Here is a 20,709-nt window from a genome sequence, read left to right as displayed (position 1 = left end):
GTTGAGAGTCCGCCTGCCGATGCAGGGGACACGGGTTCGTGCCCCGGTCCGGGAAGATCCCACATGCCGCGGAGCGGCTGGGCCCGTGAGCCATGGCCGCTGAGCCTGCGCGTCCGGAGCCTGTTCTCCTCAACGGGAGAGGCCGCAACAGTGAGAGGCCCGCGTACAGCAAAAAAAAAAAAAAAAAAAAAAAAAGCAAATACGACCGCTCGTTGCTTCACTTGGACGGTATTTCTGAGGCTCTCCTGGGTGCTGGAGGCCAGCACTGTCTTTTAGCCCGTGTGTTGCTGTGGTAACCGCCACCAGCTGGCCGCGCCACGGCCCAGCCCACCCCCGAGTGCGCCCAGACCTTGGGTGGGCAGGGCCTCAGGGGCCCGTGGCTGCTAGAGGCCCCGATAGTGGGCTGGGCCTCAAGGCCCCCTATGTGGCAAAAACCAGAGCAGTAACTGTTGTTAAGACCATCCATGGAGGCTAAAATTGGTGCAGAAGCTCCGCGATGGGCAGGGTAACTGCAGGTCTCAGAAACTGTTGAAAGCGGAGTAGAAAGCTGGCTGCCGCTGCTCTGACTGCAGTCCTGACACAGGGTGACCGGGCCCCCCAAGGCGAGGTCCCGGGAACCTGAGAAAAGCCCACCTTGAGGGACCGTCTGGGAATCCCTGGCTGTGCTCGTCGAAAGGTCTGGGTCGTGACAGAAAAAGACTGAGGACCTGGAGGGGATGAGGGGGCCTTACAACCGAGGAAACGCCGGAGCCGGGCTGGACCGGGGTGCAGACAGGGGACCCTAGGAGACAAGCTTGTCCCCAGGGTGTCAGGCGGCCGGGCCGCCGGCACAAGCTCCTCACCCACTGACCCCGGTGACACACAGCCATGGGCCGCCAGGGCCCCGCGGGGACAGCACAAGCAGGTGCTGGTAGCTGGGGACACAGCCCGCTGCCCACACCCAGCCCAGTTCTTCCGAGTGGATCACGTCGGCTGGGAGTGGTGATCGAACTCGACCCGCCCTCCCAGGCTTTCAATCCCAGAGTTCACGCCCTCGCGTCGCCCGGCGAGGTCGGCTCTGCGTGGGCGCAGGCGAGGGTTTGTTTTCTTCCCGAGGTGCTCCTTGTAGGCGCTCTGGGCGTGGGCGCTGACAGTGCGGGCGCTGTGTTCTCTCCAGTCACTAGGTGCAGGTTGCGACACCCTGGACGGACGAGCCACTTAGGACACTGCATTGACGAGAAACGCTCGTCGAGACCAACACCTGTTATGCTGAGCGCTGATCTCCCCTGGGTTTGCATTTTCACATCAAGTGACTTTTTCAGCAAAGGAAAAGATGGGGTCTCTCGTTCTTTTTTTCGGTGCTGAAAGTACCTATCAGGGTATTAAGTCAGTGATGTTTCAAGCATTGCTATTCCCGTTGTTGTTCTGATCACTTATTTATTCAGCAGGAAGCCCTTTCCTCGCACTGGGTCCTGTGTGCAGACCTGCACGTGAGCCGACAGAAGGGCAGCGGGTCCTTTCCGGGAGGGCACAAGCCGGGCCACCGCTGGGGTTCCAACAAGGCGCCGTCCAGGACCCATCGGTCCAGCCGACACCCTCCCCGAAGCCAGAGGCTCCCTTTTTGCCGTCGCTGCCATTCTCAGACGCTCGACAGACGGGAGCAGCCACTGCGCCCGCCAGGTGCTCGCTGAGGCGCCATGGGGCGGCACCGAGTCCCCGGAGGGAAGCAGGGCCGGAAGCCATGGGGGGCGGTGGGGGGAGGCACCGAGTCCCGGGAGGGAAGCAGGCCCGGGAGCCATGGGAGGCGGGGGGAGGCCGGGAGGCATGGGGGGCGGGGGGAGGACACGGATGCGCTTTGCTGCCGGGAACCCGCTGGATCTGGAGCAGCAGCAGGTCGCTGGGTGCTGCCCAGGCCCCGGTGGGCGCCACTCAGGGCTCAGACGGGGGCTCCCGCGTCACTTCATCGGGGGGCACGGGAGGAGCCGCTTCCGGGAGCTGGGCTCCTTTCGTCCCCGGGGGCCCGTGGCTTCACTTTGTTTCTAACGATAAATCGGCTGTGGACAGGCCCCCCTCGTCCCGAGGGAACAGAATCCACGACACACTTGCTGTCGGAGTGAGTCTCGGAGCAGCGGGATTCGGTGCTCGCCGTGCCAGTCGAGCTGGCGGCTCTCTTGGGACAGAGAGGAACCAGGGCCACACGTTAATCTCAGCCCAGAGGCGGGGGGCTGCCTCTTCTCACGAAGTCCACGAGGAAACCCTGGGGCGCCTGGGGGGCATCATCGTGGGCAAGGAGGGGCTGCCGGCTCCGCAGCCCCGGGTCTTTACCCCGGGACCCTCCAGGGGTCAGAGGCGGAGCTGCCCGCAGAGTCCGGGGTGGCCCCCGGAGACCCTGGTCCAGAGGCGGCGGGCGGTGCCCTCCTCTCCTGCCCCGCATGCCCCCGCGCCCTGCCCCCCCCAGCGGCTCCCGCCTCCCCGAGGGCAAGCAGGATGGCGCCCATCGGCTTTGACCTGTTTCCTTCTCAGCAGACGTGACGATGGCGGCCGAGTGCTGGGCGGCAGCTCCACCCCCTGAGATGCAGCTGGACGGAACCTGCCTCTGAGCCTCTCCCCAGCGACCGGGGCCTCTGCAGAGGGCAGGGGAGAGGCCGAGACCCTGACGGGCTCTGAGGGGACCCCTCACAGGGCGAGCAGGTCGGGGCCCCCAGACTTCACGGGGGGCTCTCTCTGCAGGGCTGACCCAACCTGTCGTGGCCCCTCGTCCCCCGTGGCGTGAGCCAGGGGTCCTGACCGTGATCTCTGCAGCACACACAGGAAGCCAGGACGTCCCCAACCTCAAATCCAGGCCGACTTTTCTGGAGCACTGTCGTCCCGGGGGAGACAGAGAGCCTGGAAGCAGCTGCCCACAGAGTGCTGTGGAACTCGGTCCAGCCTCTCGGGTGACACGACACATGGTGACCTTGTCAACTCGTGTTGCTGCTCGGAGCTCAGACTCCAAGGCCAGGTCCTTAGGGGCCTTCGTCTCTGCACAGATGGTCCCTGGTTGGTGCCAGGACACGGCGGGCGCTCAGCTGTTAGGTCAGAGCCCGCGGGAGACCATCTCCCGTGGATGCGGCACCAGTCAACCCTGAACGGTGGCGTGTGCGTGCACGCACACCGTGTGTGCACACGTGTGCTCCCACATGTACGTGTGCGTGTGCCTGGGGGGGGGTCATACGCTCAGCAGGGCTAAGCGAGCACTACAGCGGGTCCAGCGTGGGCCACAGACATTGCTGACCTCAGGCCCAGGGGCCCCTGGGAGGAAAGCCGACAAGGGGGGCCAGCCCAGCTGCCCACCTGGGGCCTGGGACGCTTGGGGCCTGGGTCTGCAGCCTGGGGTGCGGGACCAACCGAACCGTCCTTTCACTACAAAGCAACTGGCCTTGTTCTGTGCATCTCTAAAACTCAGACCGAGCGACCTTATTCATGTTGTTGTCACTTTTTATTACAGAAAATTCCAAACACATACAAAGTAGGCAGGACTCAAGCTTCTCCAGTGAAAACTGCACTGACCTTGCCCCCCTCCAAGCCTCCGCCCGCCCGCTGTGCCTCGTACTGTTCCAGTGCAAACCCCGGACATCATGCCATTGCACCATAAATCTCTCAGTACATCCTCTTAAAAAGGGGGCTCCTAAGAGCTACACTTCACCTAAAATAAGTGAACAATATTCATTAATATCACACGTGTTCATGTTTAAATTGCCTGTTGTCACGCTGTGTCTGTTACTTTCAGTTTGTGTGAATTAGGACCCAAACAAGCCCACGCGCTGGGATTGGCGGGCGTGCTTGCCTTTAATCAATAGGTTCCCCTCCATCTCTTCTGCTTTTCTCGCTAATTATCTTTAGAAGAAGCCAGGTTGTCTCACGGAGCCTCCAGCAGCCTGCCTTTTGCATATGCTGGATATCGACGATGAAAAGACATGGAGGAGACGAGGAGACGTAAACGCGTGTTGCTAAGTGAAAGAAGCCCATCTGAAACGGCTGAGCACTGTGTGTCCAACTACAGGACATTCTGGAAAAGACAAAACTGTGGACCCGGTGAGCAGATCAGTGGTGCCGGGGGCTGGGGGAGGGAGGGAGATACGGGGGAGCACAGAGGATGTTTACGGCAGTGAAAACACTCCGTATGACCCCATGATGGTGGATACGTGTCATTACACATCTGTCCAAACCCACAGAATGTACAACACCCAGAGTGAATTTTAACAACTGTGGACTGTGGGTGATGATGTGTGGACATAGGTGCATCAGTTGTAACAAATGTCCCGTCTGGTGGGGGTGTTGATAGTGGGGAAGACCGTGCACGGGCCGGGAGGGGGTGTACAGGAAGGATCCACACCTCCCCCTCGACGGTGCTCTAGCCTTAAGCTGCTCGAAAACTAAATTCTATTAAAACAATATGCATAAGAAACTAAAACAATACATTGAAATGCTAATGTGGTTAGATTTGGTGGCAGGATTATAGCAATTTTTCTTCCTCATCTTCGATGGGGTCTACGTTAAAATTTCACAATTAGATTACTTTTAAAAAGCCAGGCTCATGACCACAGGAAAGGACTAAACGCTGAATGCGACTGTCACCTCTGGGTGGGGTGATGAGCGGCCTGCTTCCTTTGTTGTACTTGAACGTTTTTCCACCTGGGCAGCACTTTCAAAACGGAAAAGCTTTATGTAAAGACCAGGCTGCAGCTCTGAATGTGTGTGCGTGTACACACATGTGCACACGTGCACATGCACACGCTCAGCAGTCCACACTGGATTGAATCTGACTTTGAGAATACAAGGCGTGTACCCTGAAGCTGGCCCTTGTGGCGCACGAGTGGGTGGCTCTGGTCATCCTCCAGGCTCTTCTGCTCGCGTGGGGCAGCCCGGGTCCTTGCAGGGAACACCAGTGCCCCCGCCCTGACACCTGGGCAGCCCCCGGCCCTGACTCGGGTTTCCGCGTGGGGTGGGTCCACAGACGGGTCAGACTCACACGACAGGTGTCCCCACGTCACAGCTTCACGGTTGTTTTAAAAACGTGAAAAAACATGAAAAACTCAGACGGGACATGAGATCCACCCACGTTTACACAAAATTTCAACATTCCGCTTCTCAAGGAAGAGGGTAAAATGTCACATTTCCAGCGTCACAGACTTTTGAGTGTTTGTAAAAAGTGGCTTCAATTTATGATCTCCTTGTGCAAAGATTTCTCGTGGACCGAAGGGATTCCCTCCCAATTCCCGGTCATGAATTTTCAGACAGCTGTCTTAAGCGTAAAGCCTGACGTTTAAGTTACGTTCAGGATGGCAAGTTCAAGCTTCCTATTAAAATTTCTAGAAAAGCTGTCACTTGGAGGAGTTGCACAAATTATCCAGCATCTCCCTGACTCGAGCGCACTTCTCTCTGTGAGACAGCACGCAGGTCCCCCAGGCAACCCTCCCCCAAAGGTGGTATCACCTCCTCAGGAGGCTCAAGGGGCCCCGGGGACCTCCGGTGCCACCCCGGCCCCCGGGACGGCTCAGCATGCCAAGCACACGCCACGGAGAACAAGGCTGCAAGGAGATGTGTGACCACCCCCAGCCCTCTTAGGGATATCCACCTGACGCGCTGTGTCGGGTTTCAGCGGGAAACCTTGAGATTAGTCACGTTCCCAGTTCTGTCTTCTCCGTTCCTGCCCCAGTACAGACCCATCAGAGGGGCCTCTCCCTTGCTGCTCCCCAGGAATGGTTCTGACCGGGAATCCCAGAGCCTCACACTGCTGTTGTAGAGACTGGCAAGTACATGAAGGTACACTCACCTTGGTGAGGAAACTAGGCGGGGACTGTGCCTAGATTCTTGACGTCTGCCGGCCCACACCTGTCCCATGTGCATCATGATTCCCACTCTGCCCCCCACCCCCATCATCCGGAGGGTGGGTGGCATCTGACCATCAAAGAGAGGACAAACCATGGGAGGAGGATTCAAGTTCCCAATGACACCTGAGCGTTTGGTGAACACCTGGATCCAGCCGTACCTGAAGCTCCACCCCACTTCTCAGACAAGCCAGTGGGTAGATACAGGAAGACAAGCCCACTGCAGCTGCGGCTCTTACCTGCAACTGAAGAGTGTGAACAGGACACAGCCTGAGCCTAACACTCACTTTTAATCCAGTAATTAGCCCAGAAAATGCAAAGAAGAACGTTTGCTGTGTGCTGATCTAGAGTTGGAAGGGGGCACACCTTCTGTGTCTTGGTGATCCGGCAGCCCAGGGGCTGCCCCTCCACACAACAGGAATGCAGCATCTCAGGCACACCCCGGGCTCTGCTCCCTCCACCTGCAGCCTGACCTGGAGGGATCACGCAGGAAGGACCAAGGGGTTGTCTCAGAGGAGGCACGAAGGCAAGTTCACCAGCGTTACCGCCCAGGGGTCTCAGGTCAGCGGTACTGGGTGGGGTCTTCCTGGGGCTGCCCGAGCACACAGGGCCTGTGGGTGAGACCTGGGACCCCAGGGGTGGGACCACGTGTGGCCATGCTGTCTGGCTGACACACCGAATACGATGTTTCACACCCTGTCAGCACTGAGCTCCCAGGTCAGAATCGCCTCTGGTTTCCTTGGGTGTCTTGGGTCAAATTATCATAAATCTAGTGAGTAGAAACACCACCGGTCCTTGGCATTCCTAAAGCTTTGGTGCAGTAAGGGACAGACGAACAGCCACGGACCGGCTTGAGAGGGTCATCTGCTTTTCTGTTTCAGCGTCCAAGGCCCTGGTCATTCACCCAGGAATCGGCCCCGTGAGCGCCCTGGAGGGGAGCGGGACAGGGCAGCTCACCCACGCACGTGGCGCGAGAGCTGGATCCCGTGACGAGGGAACGGGGCAGAGCAGAAGGCTTACAAAAGGGACTTTTATTAAAGGAAAGAAAAATCTGTTTGGTGGGTCACGTATGAAATAGATATACAAAACTTTACATGCCCGCGAGGGCGGGGCCCGTTGTCCCGGCGCCCGCGGGAGCTGCAGGGCCCTGGGGGCAGCTGGGGGCCCCAGGCCTGTCCTCGTCACACGCCGATGCACGGCCTCGCTTGAAACCTGTGCATGTTCTGGTAGCTTCAGTCGTGAAAAAGCAGGCGGATGCTGGGCTGCCGCCGCCTCACCCCTCTGTCTGGTCGGACGCCCAGCCTTCACCCTAAGCAATGTGCTGCCTAGTTAAAGGAAAAACACCTCCCCACACCCCCCGTCTTCCTGATAAAAAGCGCCAACTCCAGTCCCGCTGTGCGGCTCTGCTGGGCTCACCCAGGATCTCTGGCATGGCCGCGTTCCCTGCCCCGCTGTCCTTAGCAAGAAGGCTTTCTTGTAGTGAAACTTCTAAAAACACCTCTTTCTGCAAAACAGTGTGTTTCTGCAGGTGGAGCTCTGCAAACAGACATGTCCCTCTGGAGGAGGGGCCGCTCCCGGGACGGAGGTGAGTCGAGTGCACGCCCCGCAGTCACATGAGGTCGCCAAGCTCGGCCTCCAGCGCGGCCGCCATCTCGTCCGCCTCCGAGCTGCCCCCCTCCTCGTCCTCGCAGCTGGACGCTCCGCTGGACTCGCTGGCTGCGTCCTCTTCGTTCAGCTTCCTCTTGTGGCCCCTGCAAGGAAAGCACACGCACCGTGAGATGCTCGTGGCGCACACGTTCCCCGGCCCCTCGGCCTCCAGCCCCCATGCTTCCGGAACAGCCCTGACAGCACAGGCTGGGCACCAAGGCAGCCTCTGTCTCCGGCAGGTAACGAAATACCCAGGACGTGTGAGGGCGGGAGAGGGAGGGGCCCGGAGCTAGCTGCCGCTGGGAAGGGAGGCGGGGACAGCCGCCAGCAGATGGGTGTATGTTTTACATTCAGGTCTATGAAATCTATTTTGAGTTAACCGCTGAGTACATTTCTGACTGTGGGCTACGATTAATTATTCTGCATTTGGACATCAATAGTTCACAGCTGTTGCCGCACCATTTATCGAAAAGTTACGTAGGAATATATATACGCCCCCCAACAACTACTATGGTTTGGGGAAACCTTCTGAAGGGAAGAAACCCCCCAAAAGATTTACCTCTTAGAGACCCAAAAGGCATCTCAAGCAGTCACAGACACACACGAGACTGGGAAAATGACGTGCAAGACTATGACGTCTATAACCTAAGACCTACAATACACACAGAAATTTCTACAACAGACAAGGAGTAACCTAATTGTGGCAAACAACTGGGCAGAAAAGGGCAGTTGGCAGAACAAAGGGCCAACGAACACTGAAAAAGATACTATGATGTAATTTGAAAAGCGAATCAAGGTGCCTGTCAGGAAGCACATTCAGCCCCCAGGCTGGCGGAAGTCAGAGGAGAGGGACCCCGGCCCCGGAGGGAGCACGGGACCCGAAGGGGAAGCGCACGCTTACTGCGACCCAGCACCGCCCCTGCCCAGCCGCTGCGGCCTGGCTCGGCAGCACACGTGGCTGGAAGGGAAAGTAAACCCGAAAGAAACCCCTCCTCTCAGGTCCCGGCGGCCCCGGGAGGAGGTCGGTGCAGGAAGGGGGCGCGGGTGGGAAGCGACCCGGCAGCTGGGAGGGCGCCAGGGTCTGGACAAGAGGACGGAGCCGTGTGGACCCCGTGATGCGCTTTCAGGACAAACACTGACCAAGGTGGCTGCTGGAGCACAGCCACGCTGGGACACGGCGCCCGGGCCTCGCCAGCTCGGGCCAGATCTGAGCAGACATGCGGCCCGAGGGTCCAGCCCCTCAGACACACTGCAGGGGTAGCTCTGGATCTGCGAGAGACGGTGGAGCCAAAGATGGTGCTAAGCGTTAAGCGTAATTAAGCTGAGGCGCTCACACGATTCCCCTTCGCTGAGTGAACACAACAGATAAACTCAGAAACGACGTGCAGACGGAACAGTTTAGAGACTGCTTTCTCCTAACCCCAACGACACCCACGCTCCGCGGGGCAGTGCCCAGCACCGCCTCCCAGGACAGAGCTGGGCGGTCGCGTGTGTGTGCGCGTGGGCAGCGGTAACACACACGAGAGCAGAGCAGAGTCAGCCCCAGGCCTGAGCTGTGCTCAGCTGCGGGTGGTGGGCAGAGGGGGCTGAACCCCACCTTCCAGGCCCCCACTTGTGGCTGCACCGCCGGCGGCGCTGAGAGCACGTGGGGACGTGGTCTGTCCTCGAGGCTCCTCCCCGACCGCCCTCCACCTCCGGGGTGTCCCGCCTCCTGGGTGTCCCTGGGGCGGGTGCCGCGCGTGCTGTAAAGCAGATCCCCGTCCTCCGGTCACCGAGGGGACGAGCTTCCAGGAAGTAGCAAATCCAAGGGCAAAGAGGAGGTGTTCCTGTGACTGGTGAGGAAGCCCCCGGGTCCAGGAAGGGCCGGGCCCTCTGCCTGTGTACAGAGACCCTCACGCACCCCGAGCTGCTGCAACAAGGAAGCCGAGGCTGAGTCAGTGGACGGCGCCCGGCTGCGTCGGCCGGGATTGGTGCTCTCCTGCGGGGACGGCTCCACAGGTGGCACAGGGGGCCTGGGAGGGACCCCGGGGCACGAGAAGTGTAGGCCCCTAGGAGGCTGATCCCGGGGCGTCCTGTTGATAAAACCTCCTGCACTGCCCTTGGAGACCCCGCTGCAGGGCAGCCTTTTGGGACAGAACGGGCTGCACAGGGTGTCCCCCCCACCACCAGGGCGACGCCAGCTAACAGCTAGGCAGGACCCCACGGCTGTCGCAGCCTCTGTGCAGAGAGACAAATGTCGACTGTGCTGAGCCCGGCTGGTCCTGCGGGAGAGACCCTGGGACCTCGGTGTCCGCTTGTGCGGCCGTGTCCGGGGGCCTGGGGACCAGGGTCGGGGGCCGCAGCGGCAGTGCCTTGTGCTGGGAAGAGCAAAACCTTGCCTTGTGCTGGGAAGAGCAAAACCTTCAGTCTCGGCTAAACAATGTTTGGAGTATTCCTATATCCAACACGATTGAGTTTTAGTAATTAAAGATCACCTCAAAGACTGGGCACGGCTGCAAGTCGTGGTTAATAAATGCCTAAAATTGATACCAGCTTCCTTTTCTCTCAGCAGAGCCTGCAATAATTGTATTCTGTTTTCACAACCAACAGCACAGTCCCCTAGAGAAACGCTAACAGATTTAATTTGGGGAAAATTTAAGGCTCAAGAATCAGCTCAGATTCAACGTGGAATAAAGCAAGAACGTGAACAGGAACATAAATCACGCATGTACGTTTCCTCCCTCACGTCCCAGCCTCTGAGCTCTTTACTGCAAAGAGGCACGTGGACCCGCCCCTGAAGTCTGCTGTTGAATAAGATGCACAATTATTTTAGCAACTACGGCAAATAAACACACATTATTATTTCATACCGGTGTCTAACCAACAAGATCAAACAATCCATAACACATCTATTTTTCAAATTGCTGGTTACAACCAGCTTGGTATTTTTGGCAGAAAGAAAAAGAACAGAGCAGCACGGCAGGTGGTAAGGTCACTATTTTACCTAACAAAAGCTGTTTCAGGTACGTGTGTGCATGTGTCCACGTGCATGCAGGGGAGCACCTGCCCTGGGGTGTGGAAGGCCGTCTGGACCCTGAGGCAGAGAGGACGCGCGTGGGCTCCTGCCTGCCCTGTCCGGTCACGACAGCGGAGGCTCTGCTGCTTCTTCAAAGAGGTGCACGTGTAGGTCACTGTAACACAACACCGGGCTCCAGGGCGTGGGCTCAGGTCTAGGGCCACAGGGCGAGAGGGCACGTTCCAAGGAAAAATCGTATGGGCCACATCTGTTGACCTGTTTCTGAAAAGCCTGAGAACTCAGGTGATGTCGCCTATTTTGAGGCAGTCTTCTGACCCCTGTCCTGGTCTTGGCTTCCTGCATCTTTGCCGTGAAGCGTGCAGATGGGGACCTCTGAGCTGGGCTCTAGGTGTAGAAGTGTGGACGCTTTGCATTTTCCCATAGTAGCGTTTTTACTTGAAAAACGGGTCCTGAGCTCCCGGGACGTGTCAGATGACGTTCCCCATCACATTTGGGAAGGTGCCAGTCATTACGTCCCTGGCAGTCCTGCCACGTGCGCGCCGAGGGCCTGGCGGTGCCGTCTGGGACGCTGTCCCCAGGACCCTTAGGCGATTCTCCGTCTCCGCGGCTCTGGGAATGTATCCCGTCTGTTCTCTGATACGCGGTCGCCCTCTCGGGCAGCTTCTCCGGCCTCTTCTGTGCTGTCTATGGCTCATTCTTCTGTCTCTCCGATGTCTCACGATTCTCTTCGCTGGAAACTGGACGTTTTAGTTACTGCGTTGCAGCCGCTCCGGGCACTGGTCTCCCCTACCCGCAGGGCGGGGCTGTTCTGGGGAAGCTGCTGCACCGGCACCGCCCCCCCCTCAACAGCGCAACGTCTCTGGGGTCCAGCCTTGGGCGCAGGCTCAGCGCAGGGAGAGAGAAAGGCACACACGACTAAAACAGCGCCACTTTTTATCCACCACACTGCAGGGCCCAGAAGCCGTCATGAAGCACCGTGACAGGGAGAGTGGGGGACAGCCAGCCCCCTCGCCACCAGCACGACCCTGCATGGCCGGAGGGCAACTTGAGGCAGCTACCAGGCCAAGAGTGCGAAGGCCTTCCGACCTCGGCGAGCCCGCCTTCAGAAATCGACTGTGTGTGATGAGCTCGCACACGCAAAGGGCTGGGGCCCAGGGCGTCACCACGGTGCTGTCGGCTACGGCAGGTTAAACATCACAGATCGACACACGAATCGACGGGAAGCCACGTGTCCACGCGACAGAAGGGCAGCTCCTCAGCCACAGCCTGGGGAATTTACAACCTGAGCCAAGCACCTTGGTCCCAGGGTCACCTGCTGGCAGCGCAGACAGAAGGTGTCCGACGGCAAGGCAGCGACAGGGTAGAGGTGGAGGGCTGGCTGCAAAGCGGCCTCCGGGCTCCACCGCGGCAGCAGAGCTGGGTCTGCTCTCTGGTCACAAACACCAGGCCCACGTCTCCTCCATCTTTAGAAATGACCGACGTCCCCAGCGTAGTAGAGACAGCCTTGCCTAGGTGACCACCCAGCACTGAGAACAGCTCTCACGCGTGAGGGCCTCTGCACAACTGCGCACCGTCTGTCTGCACGTTCGGCCGGGACCCCGGCCACCGCACCCCTGCGGAGAAGGGGAGGCGGCAGCGGACCGGGCGGCGGGAGCCCGGGACGCGGGTCAGGAGCTTCGCCTTTAGACGTGGGTGACGCTCCTGACTAGTTCACCACGGGACCGGGTGGGGTGGGAAGGCGCCGAGACTAAACTCTCTGGCACTTAGAGAACAGGCTTCGGGGAGAGAGAGCCGGCTTCCGCTGGCCAAGCCGACCGCCCACGACACGAGACCCCAGGCCGCGTCTCCACGTCGGCGTCTCCTGCGAGTGGTGGGGGCAGGGCGGCGTCGCCGACGCCTGCAGACGTCTCGTCTGCCAAGTGCCTGCCACACGGCCCTGACTTCTTACTCAGGGATTTACCTCAAGGCGCGGAAGTGCCCCTCCAGCTGCCGTGTGTAAGACGGGCGTCTGACGTCTGTTCATTTGAAAGAAGAGTGGATCGGTTCTCAGTGGACAAGCCCAAACCCCACCCCCGTCCTTCCATCAGAAGTCACCTTCAAGTTCCAGTGACATTAAGATCCCGCAGAAGAGCCTGGCCACTCAGGCCGGCAGGACGTGCTGCCAACCGCTCGGGAGAAGCCAGGCTGCGACCCAGGGCGCAAGGCGCCAGCGCTCGCAGCAAAGGCCGTGGACCGAAATGTCCCGCAGGCAAGAAACAAACCCCCCAAACAAGCCTGACTTAATTTCAAGTAGAAACGCTACTATGGGAAAGTCCAAAGCATCCACACTTCTACACCCAGAGCCCACTGACAGGAATAAAACCTGCGCGAAAACCACATTCGCCAGCTTCTGGGCAGAGAAAGGGGTGAGCTCCCAAGCCCGATCACGGCGCCTCGGCCCCGACGCAGGGCAGACTCGACGTCGGGTACAGGGAGACGCTGAGCAGCGGAGGGGCAGGCGGGGGCGGGAACAAGGGTCTCTGGCCACCCAGGGGGAGGCGGCGTCCGGGTGGACCCTGGGCTTTGGCCTCGTCTCACATTCCCACAGAGCTGAGGTCAAGCCCCACGGCACGGTGTGAAACAGCAGCTGCAGTGAGGATGGTGAGGAGGCCTGGGCTGGGGTGAAGGGGGGGCTCCCGATCACCCCCGCCCACCCCACCCCGACCACAGCCCCGGCCCCCGCGCTGGACTCCCCGGCACCGTGCAGGGCCGAGAGGAGCCGCGGTGGGCGCAGGCCACACGCCTCTGGCCCCGATGGCAGCCCCGACCACCGCAGGCAAGGCTTTCTCCGCGTGGCCCCGAGCTACTTCCCGTGTGGGCAGATGACTCCATGGAGACAAAGCAGGCCGCGCGCCCCAGGACTCCGGCCCGTCCTTCCCAGTCTTAGAGAAAAGGCTCTGTCTTCCTCTTCACTTGGCAGGCGCAGCAGCGCAGCAGCAGTGGAACCGGGGCTCCGGGAGCACACTCCTCAGAGGGGCCCCAGCTCCCTATGTCCCTCGAGAGCCCCACGGGGCCCTCGCGCGGAGCTGAAGACGCAGCTGGGTCAAACACCTGTGTAAGGCAGGGGTCCCCAACCCCTGGGCCTCGGACTGGTCCGTGGCCTGTTAGGAACCGGGCCGCACGGCAGGAGGGGAGCGGCGGGCGAGCGAAGCTCCGTCTCTGTTGACAGCAGCTCCCGTCGCTCGCACCACTGTCAGGTCAGCGGCGACATTAGATTCTCAAGGGGGATGAACGCTGCGGGGAACTGTGCACGCGAGGGGTCCTGGTTGCACACTCCTTATGAACGTCTAATGCCTGATGATCTGGGGTGGAGCTGAGGTGGGGACGCTGGGACCCGCTGGGGAGCGGCTGCAGATAGATTCTCATTAGCAGGGAGGTTTGGCTGCCCAGAGACCATAGTAAATCAATGGCTCGCAGACTCGTATCAAAACCCTGTGAGTGAGTGGCAAGTGACAGCAAGCTCAGGGCTCCCGCTGATTCTGCACTGTGGTAAACGGTATACTTATTTCATCGCACGTTACAATGTAATAACAGAAACAGGGTACACGACAAACGTAATGCCTGAATCACCCCGGAAGAAACCGCCCCTCCCCTACCACAGGTTGATTCCTGGCTGGGGAACTAAGAGGCCACGTGCTGCGAGGTACGGCAAAAACAAAACAAAGCAAAACAAAACATCCATCCGTACGCACGTGCATCCATCCGTACGCACGTGCATACCGGTAAGTAAGCAAAGGAAAATACAATGAAACGGAAAAGCAAGCACCGTCGTGCCATCCTGCCTGACTCAGCGTCAGCACTCACAGTCCTAACAGCTGAGTGACCCCGAGGGCAGACACTGGTGTGGGCAGCTGCCCTCGGCCCACGCCCTGCACACGCCCGAGGTCACGCGGGGGCCAGTTCTCACCACGACCTGCCTCTGAACACTCGAAACCCTGGGGCTGTGAACACACCGCGCAGCTGGACACAGAGCACGGGGCCGCCATCGGTGGACAGCACGCTGCTCCCGGCCGTGTCCCATCCTGGGTCCACACACAGCAGCCCTCCAGACATGAGCGGGGACTCAGGGAGAGGAACCCCACCGCAGGCTCCTGGGCCGCTGGGACCACACCTGGGCACGAACCACCACCTACAACACACACTGTGCACTCTGTGAAGGGGAAGAGTTACATCTGCCCAAATGGTAACTGAATCATAAAAAACGATAAAAATCAAGGGCACCACAAACGTAATATTCTAAACAACCTGTAACGTGCTTTGTATGTTTCAGAAACAGGACAGTGACCTTTGCCCTCTCAGGACCACCCAGACTGACGTCTTTAGGTCTCTTACCCCCTTCACTATTGCCTTGAAAATGATACCCACACACCATGGTCCGTAACAACACTGGGAAGATACAGCAGGATAACAACAGTGCACTGATCAACACGGAAGGTGTCTGGCGCTTGGAAGCTGTCTGGCACTCGCGGGGCAGCACACAGGGCCCCCCTCACCTGGGCAACCCCCCGCCTCCCAGCCCCTCCCCTGCACCTGAGCCCCCCTCCGCTCCTGGGCCCCCGACTGCCCCCCTTCCTCTCGCAGGCCCCCTCACCTGGGCCCCCGGCCGTCTGCTGCATTCCTCTCGGTGGGTGGCGCTGACCTGAGCGTGGGCCCCCTCGGGGCCCCCAGGGCCTCGGGCTGCCCCGGCCTCGGTCCGCGCTGCCGGTCCTCCCGGTCTCCCGGCTTCTTCTTCTCGCTGTCACTGTCATCGCTGCCCTCTCCTAGGATGTCATCCACCTAACGAAGGGCCAAGAGTCAGCACAAGATCACCTTTCTGAAGAATCCTCGCAACGGCCCCTCCCTCGGGAGTGACACCGCCGCAGACTTCTGCACGGGCCCCGCTTCCCGTGACTAAGCACGCAGGACACCCCGTAAAGCTCCAACACGGGGCCTGCCGCCAGACGGATGCTTACAACCAGCACCGAGGAGCGTGGACAAGGCCCACGGGGTGCACGACGGGAGGCAGAGGTGGCCTGGGCTGTCCCTCCTCCACGCCCACCTCGCCGGGTCCTGGGACCCACGCGGCCACGTGTGGGGTGCCTGCCCGTCTGTCTTCTCTGACAGACCTCAGGCTTAACTGTTCACAGACACGGCAAGGGAGGGGGCTTGGGGGGCAGGGGGCAGGGCCCCGATGACACCTGATGCCCACGACGGCGGACGGGGCGCTGGAAAGGGGAAGGCAGCGGCGAGAGGAGGCCAGGCCCACGTTTCCTGAACACGGACCCGCCAGCACCTTTTCCAGGAAGGAGCAGAGACCCCGTGTCCCGTCAGCTAGCGTAACTACGTTCTTATGGCCTCAGAGCAGGGTCATCACTTAACAAGTTTGATCTGTGAAGCTGCTTCAAGTGTGCGAAGCGACAAGAGATTTGCTCACCGGGCTCTGCCCCCGTGAGCTCCCAGCCAGAGCTCCCAAACCCCCGGAGTCTCCTGGACGAGGGAGCACCTTTGCTCTAATGAGGCGACCGTGGTGGACTCTGGGGTGGGGCCGGTCACCCAGAAGCACCAGCGGATGAGCGCCCTGGACCTTTCCACCCCACCCCGCCCCCAGGGAGCCTCCCTAGAACCCCCGAGGCACAGGGCTCGGGAGCCTCTGGCCGGGACCCTCCCGACCTCACCCGTGTGCCCTTCACCCGCCGCCAGTCAGGCCTCGACCGCGTGCCCGATTCCGCGTTTCCCAAGTTCTCAGCCGCCCCGGCAGGGGCGTGGGAACCGACAGGCGGCCGGCTGGTCAGAAGGACGCGTGACAACCCGGGACCCCCCATTTACGACTGCGTGTGGCGTCGGGGAGTCCCGTGGGCCGTGCGCGTCCTGTGTTTCTCGACTGCTGGCTGCGGCTGCGGGTGAAGGTCTCAGGGCGAAGCCAGGGGGGCACTGCCACACCCCTGGTCAACCAAGCAAGAGCGACCGTGCACCAAACGCTCAGGGAACGACCCCCTGCGGCTCCAGCACAGCGAGGCTGGAACCCAGCTAACAGCCAGCACTCGGGGGCCGCGCGGCATATGCGAGACAGAGGGCGGCCGGCGGGGGGGGACGAGGGCTGCGCCCACGCGGGCTCTTCGGCTTTTGGAACTTTAAACTACGGGGCGGGATGGCTACTTTATCAAGCTCAGAAAACACGCCAAAGAAGGAAGGCTGTGAGGTGGACTTCACTCACGGGAACTCTGACTTCTTCCAGCAAACCACCCACTTCTAACTGAGCCCTGAGTCAGGGAGGCTCCCGTGGGGCCCAGAACCCAGGACGACCAGGGGATGCCCCTTCGGCGCCCCTCCCACGCCCGCAGCACCCTCCTGGGTGTGTGCCCTGCACACCTGCTGCTCCCCGTGGCTCTACTGGGCCCGCTTCCCTGTGAGAGTCGTGGACTCGCAGTGCGTGGCAGAGACACCTCGGGGAAGGCACCGCAAACGGGACAGAACGGGTTTCAACCCTCTGATTAAATTCGAGGGCGGGGGGGAGCACCCCCTCTACAGAGCAGCTCTGATCAGCGACCGCCAGCCCCACCCTGAGCGCTCAGGCCAAGGCTGACGTCTTTGAACCACTGTATCCAATTTCAAGTCTATCAACACGCAGTCTAGGGAGGAACAACGCGCAGGGACCTCACAAGTTAAAATACGGAAACATTTTAATTGACAGTTAAAGTGTTGGCTTTATCGTCAGGGGTCACAAGATCTTCACACGTAATATATCCTCTCGGGTTAAACTAAAGGCACCTAACAAAAAGCATCTAATTGTATTAATTCTAACAGGTTATTGGCTTCACCGGTACATTTAGGTGGCTGTACTTAACTTCATTTTGATAAGCAAACCTCCTCTTGTCAAATTTTGCTCTGAAAATACTTCAGGTCTTTAACTCCGCATCCCACCTTCGCAGGGGAAAAGAAAGAACTAAAAGAAGCCAATCATTTAAAATCTCCCCGAAGCACACAATCCCAGCAGCTCAGGGACCGCGGGGCGACCCCAGCCTGGAACGCACGCCAGGCCGCCCACAAAGGCTCGCGGCTCGGCGGCGTTAGCACCAGGCCTGGCGGACAGCGCGGGCTCGTCCCGCAGGAGGTCTGGTCTCATTTAACCCTGCCTGGTGTGCTCCCCTGGCTTCCCTCACATAAAGTTCTGTATGAGGACAACTTTGCACTTCCTGGAAAACAGGGATCTGTAATGAACCATTTACTTCGTAAATGTTGTTTTAAAAATGCTCGTGTAAAGATTTTAAAATCTTAATTAAGGGAAAATCTAAAAGCAAGTATGTGAAGAGAAATACAAAATGCACTTTTTCCTCAAGTACTGACATCTCTCAAAGGGCAAGCACGAATGACGTCAAACGCTCTTGGGAAGGTTTCCATCCATCGACTTGGAAGATGCAGGTCACGAAGACTTAGTAAAACTCATCTCAGCTTCTGACCCGTGGAAGCGAGGCAGACGAGAGAGAAACAGAAGAAATGGAAACAGCAAGTCCAGGCCAAGAACGGCCAGAGGGGACACGGCCTTGTCCCAGCCCTGGTCCCAGCACTTTCTTCTCACCATTCTGTTACTTTGCCTGCAGAGGGAGGGAACCTGAGGCAGCGAGGGCCGCGCGCAGAGCACGAGTGAGCTGCTCTAAGCGACTAACAGCACCACCTGTGAAGAGGACACGCCTCCGAGGACTACGGGCGTGAATTCTAAGCTCTGGTCTCAGGCAACGCGCTTCCGGTGAGGTAGAAATGATACCACCTGAAGGGTCTTTAGACCGACACCAACGTACTCCTCTCTTGGCCAGAAGAACAAACGTCCTGGTCATTCCCTTAATGTGCTGCATTCTCACGAAATAAAACCGAAAGCACTACTGGGCCTATTGAACTTAACTTTCTCTGACGACGCTCCCGTGATGTGGAAAAGGACCAGAAGGTGGCCGTGCACACACCCACGTGGTCGACCCTCGTCTAGACTCCACACTTCAGGGGAACGCCACCAGAGTCTGCTGTCCCCTCGGCAGCAGCGGAGGGGACGCGCTCCTGGGGCCCACAGAGCTCCGCGTTCCGCGGGAAGCGCCCCGGTGGCCGGGCCCGACGGTCTCCGTGCGCTTGGCACCCACCTGCCCCCCACGGGCCGGCCCAGCAGAGTCTGTGGAACAGGCCCTCTGGGAAGTGAGAGCCAGGCCAGGACGTGCCTCTACCCCACCGTGCTGTTTCCACGCGTGCGTTATCTTCAATCTCAAGTGTTTCTCCTGAAGCCCGACGTGCGGTACCTCAAAACACTGGAGTTCATGACAGCGACTGCGGGGCTGCCCACCTCCTGACACCCAGATGGCACGGCACGGTGGTAAGACACGCTGACTTTGGGAGCCTGTTCCCCACATTGACCCTGACGGCCCGCCCAGGAGCGCCCGCCCCGCCTCAGGCTCGGGTACAGTCCCGGGAAGAGAACCGACCTCACACGGGTGTCGAGGCTGACCGGGCTGCACAGAAACAGGACCACAGGGCGAGCCCGGCCAAGCAAAAGGGCCGAAGACAAAAGGAGAAGACTCAGGTGGTCGTGAAAACAAACCATTAAACCTCTGCAGATACGTACTGCTCCTAAATCACGCAGTAAGGACACCCAGTACCCGAGCAACGCGTGCTCTGGCCTCACATCAGCTCAGGTTAGCCCACGCGTGGGGGGAGGAGGGCAAGCGGGCGTCAACCCCGACCCCCAACCCGTGACCATCTGTGTCCCGCTGGGCCGGCCTTTCCCACAGCCCGCTTCCATCCCAGGGGAGAAGGAGCCTGGATGTCGTGACCACCTCTGAAGAAATTCCACAACTGGCCAAACTAGTCTATGCCATCAAAGGCAGTAAATTGAAGTCTTCCACCAAACCTGAGGTTTTCAGCCATTATCTCCCCAAGTATTTTTTCTGCACCGATCTCTCCCTCTTATCAGCTCAGACGACACAAACATTCAACTTCTGATTTGACCCCGGTGTCCCTGAGACGCTGACCCCCGGCCCGGGCTGTTTTCCTGTTGTTCCTCAGGGTGATTCCTATAACCCTGTCTTCAAGTTCACTTAATCTTTCCTCAACACTCCCGTCACCAGGGGTCCTCCTGGTGAATTTCAGGGCATCTGCCTCAGTGCGCGTCCAGTCCTGATGTTTCCGTGTGGTTCTTCTTTGTGGTCTGCACTCTCTTCAAGGCTGTGCCTCTCCCAATGGCCACGGCCACGGCCACGCCCGCTGCTGTAGTGCTGGGCTGACGATCCCAACGCCTGGGCTATCCGGGTAGGCGCCTGCTGTCACTCTCTTGGGAATCGCCTGTTCCTGTGTTCGCGTGTTGAGTAACTGTTAAATCGTGTGCTGGACATCCTGAATATCATGTCCTGGTAGAAGCTCTGGAGAACAGGGTTTCGTGTTTTAGCAGGTGACCAGCCCAGTCAGGCTAAGATGGAAAGTTCTGTCCTGCCGGCCGTGGACTGCAACGTGAGTTTCACGCCTCTGCAGTGCTGTCCGCCCCACACCCAGCACGACTGGGATCGACTTCTAACAAACAGTCGAAGACAAAAAAAGTGGGAGGAGCAGAAACAGAGCCGGAAGCCAAGGCAGCACACGGGACACGCGCACACTGGCACACGCGGGCCACCGCAGAGCGAGAGTAGCGCAGGAAGGTGGCAGAGGAGGGAGGTGTGCCGTGCGCTCAGAGCACCCGCAGGCATGAGATGCAGCCGCGTCAAGCGCGCCAGAGGAAGAGTGCAACCCTGCACTGGCCGGGGGGCGCGGCACGTGGGCGCCGTCCACACGCGCCCGCATCTGCTCCCCCGACACGTGCGCCGCCTGTGCATCGTGCTAACTGTGCACCTCCAGCTGAGCAGACGCCGCACGGCAGGCGCTGTGAGAACTTTCCACGCTTTTCTTGTGCATCTGCTGGTAACAAAAACACGTGCTGACAGAACTGATCACCAGCAAAAACATGCTGTGAGAAGACGCCACCGACTCTGGGAAAGGACAGCTTTATGGCAACCACGCAGAATGCAAGGCCACATCAATCCTAAGAATCATCATAATTTGCACAAAGAATCACAAATGTGCTAACGGCCCTGACTTTTGAACACAAACTCAAAACGCTGCTGGACCATGCCTGCTCCAGCCTCCCAACTCCCTGAAGCTGGGTCTTCAGGT

General features: G+C 59.4%; 1 protein-coding gene across 1 annotated transcript in view; it reads right to left on the bottom strand.

Annotated features, from left to right (window-relative positions):
• Window positions 1–6,913: 6,913 nt before the first annotated feature.
• The window catches only part of CTDP1 (CTD phosphatase subunit 1), a 35,452-nt gene continuing 21,656 nt past the window's right edge, over window positions 6,914–20,709 (bottom strand). The window contains exons 11-12 of the mRNA XM_082667539.1: window positions 15,143–15,327; window positions 6,914–7,600 (exon numbers count right to left, since the gene is read on the bottom strand). Coding sequence (XP_082523665.1) covers window positions 7,459–7,600; window positions 15,143–15,327 — 327 coding nt within the window. The 3' untranslated portion in view covers window positions 6,914–7,458. The remainder of the gene's footprint in view (window positions 7,601–15,142; window positions 15,328–20,709) is intronic.

Source organism: Grampus griseus (genome assembly GCF_964374135.1).
Source record: "Grampus griseus genome assembly, chromosome: 12".
NCBI classification, from domain to species: Eukaryota; Metazoa; Chordata; class Mammalia; order Artiodactyla; family Delphinidae; genus Grampus; species Grampus griseus.
Note: the sequence above shows the minus strand (reverse complement) of the source record. Positions and strands in the feature narration are given on the sequence as shown.